Source organism: Schistocerca piceifrons, chromosome 3 (assembly GCF_021461385.2).
Source record: "Schistocerca piceifrons isolate TAMUIC-IGC-003096 chromosome 3, iqSchPice1.1, whole genome shotgun sequence".
Taxonomy (NCBI): Eukaryota; Metazoa; Arthropoda; class Insecta; order Orthoptera; family Acrididae; genus Schistocerca; species Schistocerca piceifrons.
The window spans coordinates 841,194,506-841,208,603 of record NC_060140.1 but is presented as its reverse complement, the minus strand read 5'-3'; the positions used below and the strand labels follow the sequence as shown (position 1 = coordinate 841,208,603).

General features: G+C 44.5%; 1 protein-coding gene across 2 annotated transcripts in view; it reads right to left on the bottom strand.

Moving 5' to 3' along the window:
• Positions 1-14,098, bottom strand: part of LOC124789487 (proton-coupled amino acid transporter-like protein pathetic) — a 437,101-nt gene that overhangs the window by 84,925 nt on the left and 338,078 nt on the right. For both annotated transcript variants that reach the window (XM_047256866.1, XM_047256867.1), the window contains exon 4: positions 10,232-10,382. In XM_047256866.1, coding sequence (XP_047112822.1) covers positions 10,232-10,382 — 151 coding nt within the window. The remainder of the gene's footprint in view (positions 1-10,231; positions 10,383-14,098) is intronic.

Here is a 14,098-nt window from a genome sequence, read left to right as displayed (position 1 = left end):
TGCAAGCACAGGAAAAAAATCCTAAAATTGTTAATCTGTAATTATATCACTTTTTTTTCATTTGTTCCCCGTCTGTCCATCTGTTAAGATGCCGTTTTCCCAGGAATAGGCAGACGTATCAAGTTGATATTTGCGTAAAATATTGTTTACGGTCGGTTGAAGGTGTGAAAAATTTAATGTTGTAAGTCAACGCAAATAAAATATCAGGCATAAATGCCACATCTTTTGATGCTCGCAAACTCACTCATTAAGACCTGTAGTTCAACTGTCCACGTACGTGGCGGGCCTGGTGGTCTTAGCGGTCTTGAAACTGAGAGTTCGCTGGATTGATTCGCGATGGGGTCACGGATTTTTCAGTCTTCGTTTTAACCTAGGCTTCAGCTTCCAACGACGTGAGAAATCTCCAGAAACAACATGTGGTTCGGATCGCTCGTTAAACTGTAGATCCCGTTTTCCCTGTCGGATAACTGGGATAGGTCAAGGACACGCAAGTCACCGAAGTGGCGTCCAATAGAAATACTTGCAGCGGACCATTGAGCCTGAGCCAAGAGAAGCTATTATTATTATTTTTATTATTATTATCTATATACAGAATTAACTTAGTGTGGATCCTTCAGAGTGCACGTCATTCTCGCACGTGTCCGACTTTTTATGTTTGAGGATCGATTGTCACTTCTCTTACCACTCAGATCTCTCATGTAAATCATCTTATAAGTGGCTTTGATCATTTTCTGACCTCACGAGATGCTAAACGACTGCATCATCTGCATATAAACAGCTTATTTATAAAGCAAAATGCCACTAACAGTGCCCTGAGGGTAGCCAGATACAATTTCGGTTTCAAAACAAGAAATGCCGACAAGAAACCACGAGCAGCTGAGTTGATGCACTGCTGCCACATGCACCACTGACGATGAAAAGTTTTGCGGACGCCGATGTTTTTTCGACATTCTAACGAAAGTACGCTGAAGATTCCCGGCGTCTATGTGTGCAGCCAAGGGCGCAGATGGCACTGAAGGTGATGTACGCAACAACAAGATCAGTAAAAACAGCTGATGGTGTTGCCGTTACCCCATATGGGAATCATGAATCTAGTCGTATGGAGGCGGCAAACGGTAACCACGTAGTTTGATTGAAAGTCGCTGTCTTAAAACCTTGTTAATTAGAGCTTTTGTATGTTGAGTGGTTCACCTGGACAAATCTTATCCAAGTAGTGACGCGCCTTTGACTGTAGATGGATTCACATTCACGACAGTTGACCTTTTGAAGTGCTTAAGGAGTCTTTTTAGCCACAACAACAGAAATGATGTAGCAGTAGATACCACTCCAGCTACAGCGAAATAAAACGCTTTTTACATTTATCGTTATCTTAAGGAAAAGATCACTTTGTATTAGCTTCAAAATTAACTTGTATCAGTTTACTATTATACCTGTAAAATTATACAGCAGTGAAGCATTAATATTTAGAAAAAAATAATGAAGAAAAACTGTTATTATCGGAAAGAAATATACTAAGGAATATTTTTGGATCCTTACGTGATGAGAACAACACGGAATGGAGGATAAGAAAAACAAAACAAATGATGAAGATTGGCAATAGCTGTAGAACACCGCATCATCACCGAAGTGTAAAAGAAGAGAAGGTAGAACTGGGTAGGTCATAATAGCAGTAATTACGGAGAATAGACTACCTAAAATAACATTCGGCAAGACAATAGAACGAGAGGAATACCCAGAATCAGGTGGCGTGGTAACATCCGGGAGAGCACAGCTAGGATGAACAGCACCGAATGGATAAGCAGTTCATTCGACGGGAAGTTGTGGAAGGGGTAAGTAGAGCAGTCGTATGATCGATAACGCGCGGCACGACATGTAAAGCAAAGCAAAGAGTGGAACGAGTCACCTTAACAAGCAACGTATTCATGAGTCGGATGTATGCCTACATTGTGCCCAGTATAGACTACTAAGTAGCATAATGGTTTGACGTTCATAAGGATGAACAGCTTGGTCTCTAATACTACTCATGGATCTAGTGATTATAGTTAAATGTAATTTTCAACTTAGACGTTTAATTAAAAATTCACGTATGGAAGAAATCACTTGTCCAAAAGAAGTGGTTATAATGTAGATGAAAAATGATGGCAGTCTGTTAGAGAACACACTATTTTGCGCTTCTGTAAAATCAAAGAGTGCAACTGGGCAACAATTCATGGAGTGTAACACGTTTGAGCGTCCTCAGAAAGGTGTCCACAGGGTAGTCGAGATGTTACTGCTCCGATGGCGGCCTTCCTGAGTTCATACAGTGGTTGATGGGGGTTTCTGAGACGGCGCTACTTCGTTGCGAATCGTCGAGTTGCGCATCGGTACCTGATCACCCCTATACTGCACTGCGACGCGCATCAGGCGTCGCACCAGTACTGCATTCGGGGGTAACGAGGTGTTCCCACAGTCCGTTATTTCGTGCATCACAGTATAGAAGTAAGGGAGGTGTGTCATCAGCAGTATCCGACAGCCAGTGAAAGTGACCGCTACATGCCACAAGAAGCGGACTCGACAGTACAAAAGGAGGCAGGGAGTACTGTGCTGTAAGTAGAGGCACAGTAAGAGCTGACTGAGTCTCTCAGGAGATCTCAGTGACTTCCAAAGTGGAGTAGTCACTGGAAGTCACGTGAAAACGATCAGGGACGTTTCAACTCTTTTAAATCTGCTCAAACACACTGCTGTTGATGTGATTGTGAAGTGGAAGCGAGAATGGGAAAACACGGCTAAACCAAGAAAGGGCATGTACTGATGGAGAGGGACCGTCGAGCATTGCGCAAGGTGGTTGTAAACAGTCGCATGAAATCAGTAGAAGGAATTACCCGTGAGTTACAAACTGTCACCAGCAGTACAGCCAGCACAGCAACTGTGTACAAAGACTCAAAACGACTGGAGAGCAATGGACCAGCACACATTTCTGTTAAAAAATGGTTCAAATGGCTCTGAGCACTACGGCATTTAACATCTAAGGCCATCAGTCTCCTAGAACTTACAACTACTTAAACCTAACTAACCTTAGGACATAACACACATCCATGCCAGAGGCAGGACTCGAATCTGCGACCGCAGTAGCAGCGCGGTTCCGGACGGAAGCGCCTAGAACCGCTCGGCCACAGCGGCCAGCCACATTTTTGTAGTCAGTGCTAACAAGGGAACCTCCCCATCGCACCCCCCTCAGATTTAATTATAAGTTGTCACAGTGGATAGGCCTTGAAAAACTGAGCACAGATCAATCGAGAAAACAGGAAGAAGTTGTGTGGAACTATGAAAAAAATAAGCAAAATATAGAAACTAAGTAGTCCATGCGCATGATAGGCATCATGAAGGACAGTCTGAGCTCAGGAACGCCGTGGCCCCGTGGTTAGCATGAGCAGCTGCGGAATGAGAAGCCCTTGGTTCAAGACTTCCCTCGAGTGAAAAGATTGGTTTCTTTATTTTCGCAAAGTTATGATCTGTCCGTTCGTTCATTGACGTCTCTGTTCACTGTAATAAGTTTAGTGTCTGTGTTTTGCGACCACGCCGCAAAACCGTACGATTAGTAGACGAAAGGACATGCCTATCCAATGGGAACCGAAAACATTTGATCACATGGTCATAGGTCAACCGATTCCTCCACAGGAAAACACGTCTGATACATTCTATACGACACTGGTGACGGCATGTGCGTCACATGACAGGAATATGTTGTCGACCCATCTAACTTGTACACTTGGCGAATGGGTAAAAAGATTCTTCTACCTTGCCCGATTTAGGTTTTCATGTGGATGTGATAATCACTCCCAAAAAGTGATGAAAACATAAGAGTTTGTCACATAAACTGCAACAAATGAATGCAACAGTTTCACAGTCGCACAGTTTTCCCTGTGCTCTGTCAAAACATGTTTTTAACGTTTTCAAATTTTTCAGTGCGTAGACCGTCAAATCCTGCATATGTCCAAGCAAATCTGAACATGTCCTGGAATTTTGGAGAGCGAAGTTGATTATGTGTGAGTGCCTGAACTTTGAAAATAAAAAATTAAACTTTTCACTCGAGGGAAGACTTGAAACAAGGACCTCTCGTCCCGCAATTGCTCACGCTAACCACGGGACCACGGCGCTCCTGAGCTCACTCTCTCTTTGATTTTGCCTATCTTGCCCATGGACTACTCAGTTTGTATATTTTGCTTATTTTTTTCATAGTTTCACACAACTCCTTCCTGTTTTCTCGATTGATCTGTGTTCAGTTTTTCAAGGCCTATCCACTGTGCTAACTTATAACTAAATCTGAGAGGGGTGGGGGGTGGGCGGATGCGATGGGGAGGTTCCCTTGTAAGAAACGTTGGAGGAGGTGTAAAAAGCCACGCCACTGGACAGTGGAAGACTGGAAACAAGTGTTCTGGAGTGATCAGGCATACTATACACTGCGACAAGATGATGGAACGGTTCGGTTTTGGCGAACGCTTGGAGAACGTTACCTGTCATTACGTGCAACGCGAACATTGAAGTGCAGAGGAGGCGATATTACGGTATGGGGTGGTTTTCGTAGTTAGAGAGTGGTCTTTTTATTGCGCATAAGAAAACGATAAACTTGGTAGGATACGAAGACATTTTTCGGCATTGTGTACCGCGTACAGTAGAGGAACACCTCGGAGATGACGAGTGTATCAGCTTGACCGTGCATCCTGTCATCAACCAGCATCTGTGAGCCAACGGTTCGTGAACAATAACAGTTCTGAAGTGGACTGGCCTGCCCAGAAACCTGTCTTCAACGCAATGGATTACCTTTGGAATGAGTTAGAATGTCAACTTGGCCGAATTCCTCAGGGTGCGGTACCACCAGGTATTTTGAACGACGTTTTAAGGAAGTCTTGTGGAAAACAAAGATTGAACTATGGAAGCAGTTTGTGTGGGCTAAGTTAAAAACTGATTCCTGGCATGTACCATATAAAATAGTCTGCAAGAAAATACGATCACCAACAGTCTTGTCCACGTTGAAAAGTGTTGATGCCACGGTAACAGAAAGATGGCAACAGTCAGTTGCCCTGCTAATCCAAACACAACCTCCTCACAATGGAGCAGAAGGCGTGGCGGATGATCAGCATATGTTACGCAGAATGTTACAGGAAGAATATAGAAACAACAAACTTACGTATCCTTTCGCACAAGAAGAAATAAAGCAAATAATTTTGAAAGAGAAAAAGAAAAATCTCCAGGGCCGGACGGGATACCTGCCGAAACCTTATGTGACCAATTACATACACTACTGGCCATTAAAATTGATACACCAAGAAGAAATGCAGATGATAAACGGGTCTTCATTGGATAAATGTATTATACTAGATCTGACATATGATTACATTTTCACGCCATTTTGGTTCATAGATCCTGAGAAATCAATACCCAGAACAATCAACTGTGGCCATAATAACGGCCTTGATACGCCTGGGCATTGAGTCATACAGAGCTTGGATGGCGTGTACAGGTACAGCTGCCCATGAAGCTTCAACACGATACCACAGTTCATCAAGAATAGTGACTGGCGTATTATGACGAGCCAGTTGCTCGGCCACCATTGACCAGACGTTTTCAACTGGTGAGAGATGTGGAGAATGTGCTGGCCAGGGCAGCAGTCGAACATTTTCTGTATCCAGGAAGGCCCGTACGGGACCTGCAACATGCGGTCGTGCATTATCCTGCTGAAATGTAGGGTTTGGCAGGGGTCGAATGATGGGTAGAGCAACGGATCGTAACACATCTGAAATGTAACGTCCACTGTTCAAAGTGCCGTCAATGCGAACAAGAGGTGACCGAGACGTGTAACCAATGGCACCCCAAACCATCACGCCGGGTGATACGCCAGTATGGCGATGACGAACACACGCTTCCAATGTGCATTCACCTCGATGTAGCCAAATACGGATGCGACCATCATGATGCTGTAAACAGAACATGGATTCATTAGAAAAAAATGACTTTTGCCATTCGTGCACCCAGGTTCGTCGTTGAGTACACCATCGCAGGTGCTCCTGTCTGTGATGCAGCGTCGAGGGTAACTGCAGCCATGGTCTCCGAGCTGATAGTCCCTGCTGCTGCAAACGTCGTCGAACTGTTCGTGCAGATGGTTGTTGTCTTGCAAACGTCCCTATCTGTTGACTCAGGGATCGAGACGTGGTTTCACGATCCGTTACAGCCATGCGGAAAAGATGCCTGTCATCTCGACTGCTAGTGATACGTGGCCGTTGGGATCTAGCACGGTGTTCCGTATTACCCTCCTGAACCCACCGATTCCATATTCTGCAAACAGTCATTGGATCTCGACATACGCGAGCAGCAATGTCGCGATACGATAAACCGCAATCGCGATAGGCTACAATCCGACCTTTATCAAAGTCGGAAACGTAATGGTACGCATTTCTCCTCCTTACACGAGGCATCACAACAACGTCTCACCAGCCAACTCCAGTCAACTGCTGTTTGTGTATGAGAAATCGGTTGGAAACTTTCCTCATGTCAGCACGTTGTAGGTGTCGCCACCGGCGCCAACCTTGTGTGAGTGCTCTGAAAAGCTAATCATTTGCATATTACAGCATCTTCTTCCTGTCGGTTAAATTTCGCGTCTGTAGCACGTCATCTTCGTGGAGTAGCAATTTTAATGTCCAGTAGTGTAGTTATTTGTTCGATCTGTACAATGAGTGTCTCTTGTAATGGAGGGTCCTTGCACTGTGGAAAACGCAGAAGTGGTAACAATTAGTAAAGGGCAAGATAAGAATCGAATGATACCCAAATCCTACAAACCAATTTGTCTTTTGAACGTTCTCGGCAAGATATAAGAAAAACTATTATGCTAAAGATTACAATATCACAGACTGCTACACGAGACGAGCCCTCACCAGTAAGTCAACAGAAGACGCAGTTAATAAGGCGATTTCGCTAGCAACAGGTGATGACTGATATTGCTGGCGGTTTCGGTAACCTATGGAGGCCGTCTTTCATCGGTCGCTTTAGGGATTTAGGGAGCCCAGAAGCGCTGTATAACTGCATGGGAGATGATTGCCACGGGGAACATGTTTCTTTAACATGCTCAGGAAAGAAAATAACGAAGACAGTAACAGTGGACATCTTGTGAATGACTTCCTTCAGGATAACGACATCGCTGGACTTGAGTGGCCAGCATGTTCTCCAGACATGAACCCTATCGGAATTGCCTGGGGTAGATTGAAAAGGGCTGTTTGTGGACGACGTGACCCACCAACCACTCTGAGGGATCTAAGCTGAATCCCCGTTGAGGAGGGGGACAAATAGGACCAACAGTGTCTTGATGAATTTGTGGATAGTATGCTACGATGAATACAAGCATGCATCAATGCAAGAGGACGTGCTACTGGATATTAGAGGTACCTGTGTGTACAACAATCTGGATCACAACCTCTGAAGGTCTCACTGTATGGTGGTACAACATGCAATGTGCAGTTTTCATGAGCAATAAAAAGGGTGGAAATGATGTTTATGTTGATCCCTATTCCAATTTTCTGTACGAGTTCCGGAACTCTCGGGACCGAGGTGATGCAAAACCGTTTTTGATGTGTGTATGTTAGCATCAGTCGTAGGATATGGTGATAGCGTTTGGGCTCATAGATCCCTGCTAGTGAAGCGAGCCTCAGTAGTGAGAAGAGTTCAACTAAGCGTGCTACTAATTTTACTGGGCGCCTACTACATTCCCCGAATGATGCTGTCATAGTAATTTTAGGAGTATGCTCACTGGACTTGGAAATTAAGTAAAGAGGGGCCTTTTACTGGTTAGAGAAAGGCAATCAAATGGAAGGACGAAGGGTGCTTGGAACTGAGGCCAATTTGAAAAATGCAATAGAAGGTCTCCTATTACAACTGTGGAAATATGAGTGGGACACTTCAGGCACGGCTAGTAGAACGTACGAATTTCTCGCTAACACCAGGGAGAGGTTAAAAACGAGATATCTTAACCCATCAAGTGGTTTCATACGTTACTTGGCTGGCCATGGCCCTATACAAAATCAGACAAATGACAGCTGAGCCTGTGGCAATGTGGGCACACCAGAACACACAGTGTGGGACTGCACGCTCTATGAAGATGCAGCGGGTAATGAGCGTCACGTATTAAGGATATTGAATCCCAACGAAGCACTAAGGAGTGAGTCGACCTGGTGCATCTTGGACTGCAGCCCCAGTGACCAGGAAGGCCCATGGAGACTTCACGAGGCATTCAGTCGTGAGTAATCATGCTGCCATCCAAACAAGACAACATACTCTGTCTATGGAAGAAGATAACAGAGGTCTGCGACCGCCGAGTGAAATACTGTCCCAAGAACCTACACTGCGTTGGTGCAAGCGATCATGGAAGTGTGGACTTTAAGAAGTAACAGTGATGTGTAGAATTACTCGCTACACAGTGAAAAAGCTGCTGACGCGATGCCCGACGCCAAAGGAATCCAGCAGACTATGGCTGTTGACCGGGATACCGTGAGAGCCGATCTGGTAGTGGATACGGCCATTGACAAGTTAAATGTACCAAAATAAATGCATACACAGAGAACAAATTCTGTTGCGTTTGTAATAGATTAGCAGCTGGGTAAGTGGTTCAGGGTTTTGACGTAGTTCCGTAGTAGTAGAATCTTTTTTTTTTAATTAAGTAACAGAAATAAATTATTAATACATAAGTTATTACTATTGCAGGAGTCCGCCTGCTTGCCTCCATTGGAGTGGGCCGGGTTGGAGGTTTTCTCCGCTTGTGGACTGGGTGTTGTGTTGTCATCATCATTTCATACTCATCACCGGCACGCAAGTCGCTCAATGTGGCGCAGACTGAAATGAGACTTGCATTTGTAGGCCAACAATGCCATACGATCATTTCATTTTTTCACTATCCAAGGAAATGTGGTTTGCACGGCCCATTTTAGCTTTTTAAGTAACAGGCTGTAATTATGAAGACTATATAAATAAATCGCCACCAACTTCTCTGCTTTCGGTTCATGAGGACGAATGAACTGTAATTCCTCCACAGACATTCAGTCATTGAAAGCATCCCCAGCAGAGCTCTAGCCGTCATAAAGGCGTGGGTTGTACTTATAGCATATTAATGTCCACTAACAACTTTCCGGATAAGTTTGATCGGATAGTGTATTTTCGATCACAATGGGCGCCACGAAGTCAAATTAATCTAGTGGACATGGTTCGGTAGAGCCGTTGTGATGTATTCTTTTCGTTGTATCTAAAAGCAATAATTTGTAGAAAATTGTTGAGGCTTTCCTGGCCATTTGTTTACGTAATGCCTGTCGGTTTCTGACTCGGGATTGTGGTGCGACGTTTATTTAATGATTTTTCTGATGTTTCGCCATAATGAGTGACTGGACCTGTCAAACGTGCCGCCTCCATTGCTAGTTGGAGTGCAGATATCCACGACGTATGGTGCACTCCGACACCGGATATGGAGGGCGAGCGTTTCCTAATGACAGCCACTCGTGGTGGCGAAATACCAGAAAAATCTTTAAAAAAACGTCGGCCCGCGATCGCGTGTCATAAGCGGACAGGCAATAAATAGGTCAATATGCCTCTTCACGTCTTCGCGGCGCAATGATTGTTCCATAAAATTGCGGCGTGCAGTGAAATTTTTGCGTCTATACGCCCGAAATTTTATGCAACAATACGTCAATAATTTCTAATAGCCGTCGTCAGGTGACGAAGCGGCTGTTGGCGACCAGTAATTGGACGTTCTTCAATGTTTTGCTTCTCATCATGCCGGCCGAAGGTTCGAATGACGTCGCTGTGGAGGACATGGATTCTACGGAGAACTGCTCATGCCTCTCGTGCTTTTCGCTGTAAAGCGACACCTCGCACACAGTGTAAGTTTGTAATTAAGATTCGAGGCACATCCTCGCGGTGAACGGGGCACACAAAGCGCATGGTCCCGATCACCATTGGGGACACAATGCTCTCTTCTGAACTGCACTGAGGTTGCAGCGCTGCTCCCATTACAGACGTAGCCGTAGGTAGGGATTTCATGTGGCAGGAAGAATGTTGATAAAGGGATTTCGCAATAAAAACAAGACCCCAGGTAATCTAGTGATGAGGATGGTCCCCGATCTTTTACGAGAGGTTTTCATACACGCAATAATTAGAACTTGATGTACAGCACGTTGAGTTGTAGTTTGCAGTGTCAGGATAAGTGTAGTGCACTCACCAGCATGCCGACGCAGTGGGTACAGACGAAACCGATAACCAGCGTGGCGACGGCGCCGAAGGCGAGTCCCGAGTTGCGGAAGGCCATCGGCATCGCCAGAATGCCCGTACCCAGGCTGCCCTTCAGCAGGTGCATCAGCGCGCCGCCGTCGCTGCAAAACACACGGGCTCGCACGTTACACACACACATCACGTAACCGTCTCCTCACTTACGCATCTGACTATACACACTGAAGCGCCAAAGAAAATGGTATAGGCATACGTATTCAAATATAGAGATATGTAAACAGGCAGAATAAAGCGCTACGCTCGGCAACGCCTGTATAAGACAACAAGTGTTTGACCTAGTTGTTAGATCGGCTACTGCTACTACAATGGCAGGTTATCAAGATTTAAGTGAGTTTGAGCGTGGTGTTAGAGGCGGCGTACGAGCGATGGGACACAGCATCTTCGAGGTAGCGATGAAGTGGAGATTTTCCCTTACGATAATTTCAAGATTGTGCCGTGAATATCAGGAATCCGGTAAAACATAAACATCCGATATCAATGCGGCCGGAAAAAGATTCTGCAGGAACTGGACCAACGACGCCTGACGAGAATCGTAAAACCTGACAGAAGTGCTACCCTTCCGCAAATTGCTGCAGATTTCAGTGCTACGCCATGAACAAATATCAGCGTGCGAACTATTCAACGAAACGATATGGGCTTTCGGAGCCGCCGGCCCACTGCTGTACCCTTGGTGACTGCAAGACACAAAGCTTTACACCTCGACTGGGCCCGTCAACAGCGACATTGGATTGCTGATGACTGGGAACTTGTTGCCTTGTCGGATGAGTCTCGTTTCTAATTTTATCGAGCGGATAAACGTGTACGGGTATGGAGATAACCTCATGAATCCATGGACCCTGCATGTCACCAGGGAACTGTTCAAGCTGGGGGAGGCTTTCTAATGGTGTGGGCCGTCTGTAGTTGGAGTGATATGGGACCCCTGACACATCTAGATACGATTCTGACAAGTGAAACGCGCATAAGCACCCTGTCTGATCACCTGCATCCAATTATGTCCATTGTGTTTACCGACGAATTTGGGCAATTCCAGCAGGACAATGCTACACCCCTCCCGTCCAGAACATTATTGAGCATATATGGGATGCGTTGCAACGTGCTGTTCAGAAGAGATCTCCACTCCTTCGTACTCTTGCGGATTTACGTACAGTCCTGCAGGATTCATGGTGTCAGCTGCCTCCAGCATTACTTCAGACATTAGTAGAGTCCATGCCACGTTGTACTGCAGCACTTCTGCGGGTTCGTGGCGGCCCTACACGATATTGCGCCGAAGTGCCGCTACGTGACGTAGCATAGACCAGATTAATGTTTATGAAGAGCCAAGAAACTGGTACACCTCGTGACGTCGGGAGCTACTGCGCGATAATATACACTGCAGTACAAGCCGCAGTGTCGGAGGCAGAGGCTGTGAAAGAAACTGTAAGTTGTGTCCTACCAATGAGTCATGTGTACCTGCTGCTACTGCAGCATGAGAATGGCTCCTGTGTCACTTCGAGCGACAGTATATTCATACACATATGAACCTAAATAAACGATATTAAATATCATTCAATAATTTTCAAAATAGGTGTACTAGTTTTTGTTATTCAGTAGAAGATTGTATAAAAATTTCAACATTGTAACTATCATAGTTTCGGAGATAGAAAAAATTGCTTAAAAAGTCAAAAACTGACACTTAGGGAATTAAATTCAGTTAGGAACTATAACAATTTATCTGTTGGTACAATTTGAAAACATAAACAGAACTGTCAGTGTGTAGAATTAATTACTTGAGATTTTCATATTATAACTTTAATTATTTTTCGTTTTCGTAATATAAAAATCAGACAAAATTATTATTTGTGTCTGATATTGATATGGGAGTAAGTGAGAGAGAGTGAGAATGTGTATGTGGGACATACGATAAATTTCAAGATTAAATTTGTGTAATACATTATGCAATCATGGGGTGGGAAAAATATTTGTGCCCACTTTGACGATGACGTATGTCTAAAGGTACTTGCTTTTTAAGGAGGCAGCCAGAAAAAACAGTTGAAAGTATAATCATTTTCCAAATTTAATTCAAGTTTAGTTTTCCTTTCGTTTGGATTTCTTAAACATTATATTAGTATTTGCACGTTGTAATGAAGTAATTGTATCTGTGAATAGTGATTGGCACAGGCCAGTTTTGGTGCGAGAATGATCTCGAACGATGATTCTGATTGGCTAGTCAAACAAATCAACCAATCAGAATCAAGCAGTTCCTGCGCACTGCTAGATAGATACGCCGTGATAGAAGCAGCATCAAGGAGAGTCGTTCGCCAGCTTCGGACACGGAAACACATGTTAAATATGATGATTCTCATTATGTGTAAAATGAAACCAGTTTGATGAAAGTTTGGAGTTTCGGATGTGTTTTGTTGGAAAGTTAGTCGCGCGTGAAGCTTCGGCCTTTATGAAAATTCCGTGTGGCGTATTCTGCGTTTAATTATAGAATATTTGGCGAACATCTTTTGTTATAAAGATCACTGAAAAAGACTGAATGTAAAACTCAGCCGGCCGCGGTGGCCGAGTGGTTCTAGGCACTTCAGTCCGGAACCGCGCGACTGCTACGGACACAGGTTCGAATCCTGCCTCGGGCATAGTTGTGTGTGATGTCCTTAGGTTAGTTAGGTTTAAGTAGTTCTAAGTTCTAGGGGACTGATGACCTCAAATGTTAAGTCCCATAGTGCTTAGAGCCATTTTTTTTTTTTTTTTTGTAAAACTCAGAGTAGCGGATCAGTGACTGTGAGATCGCGTCTCCAGTAGGGTTGGAGTTCTGCAAAATTCTGACTGCTTTGCGTGTGAAGTTTGTGTTTGACTGAGAATTAAGAATGAAAGAATAGTTTTTCAATGACTAAGGACTTGGCAGCGCGTAAATTTGTGTTATTCAGAAATAAACATTACTAGTCTGAAAATATTAGGACACTTATTTCAGTCAAAATTCACCTCATTACCACCCGAAATGATGTTAAATCACAATACAGGAACTGCTACGAGAGTTTACGCGGACTTTGCAGGATAGATATTAGCCAACATCTTTCTTCAACGCTGGTTTCACGTCGTTTTGTCAGTATCTACACCTGCAGAGCAAGGGGCAGTGAGTGGACGCCGTACGGAGGTAGGTGGACTTTAAGTTTGAACAGTACGACGAACGACGAAAAATTATACTACGCCCCACCGCAACCTGCCTAATATCGTGTAGGGCAGCCGCGAGCACAGAGAAGTGCCGCAACACGACGTGGCATGGAGTCGAATAATGTCTAAGGTACTGCTGAAGGGAACTGACACACACACACACACACACACACACACACACACACACACACACACACACATTTACAGGGTGTTACAAAAAGGTACGGCCAAACTTTCAGGAAACATTCCTCACACACAAAGAAAGAAAATATGTTATGTGGACATGCGTCCGGAAACGCTTACTTTCCATGTTAGAGCTCATTTTATTACTTCTCTTCAAATCACATTAATCATGGAATGGAAACACGTAGTAACAGAACATACCAGCGGGACTTCAAACACTGTTACAGGAAGTGCTCAAAATGTCTTCCGTTGACGAGGATACATGCATCCACCCTCCGTCGCATGGAATCCTTGATGCGCTGATGGAGCCCTGGAGAATGGCGTATTGTATCACAGCCGTCCACAATACGAGCACGAAGAGTTTCTACATTTGGTACCGGGGTTGCGTAGACAAGAGCTGTCAAATGCCCCCATAAATGAAAGTCAAGAGGGTTGAGGTCAGGAGAGCGTGGAGGCCATGGAA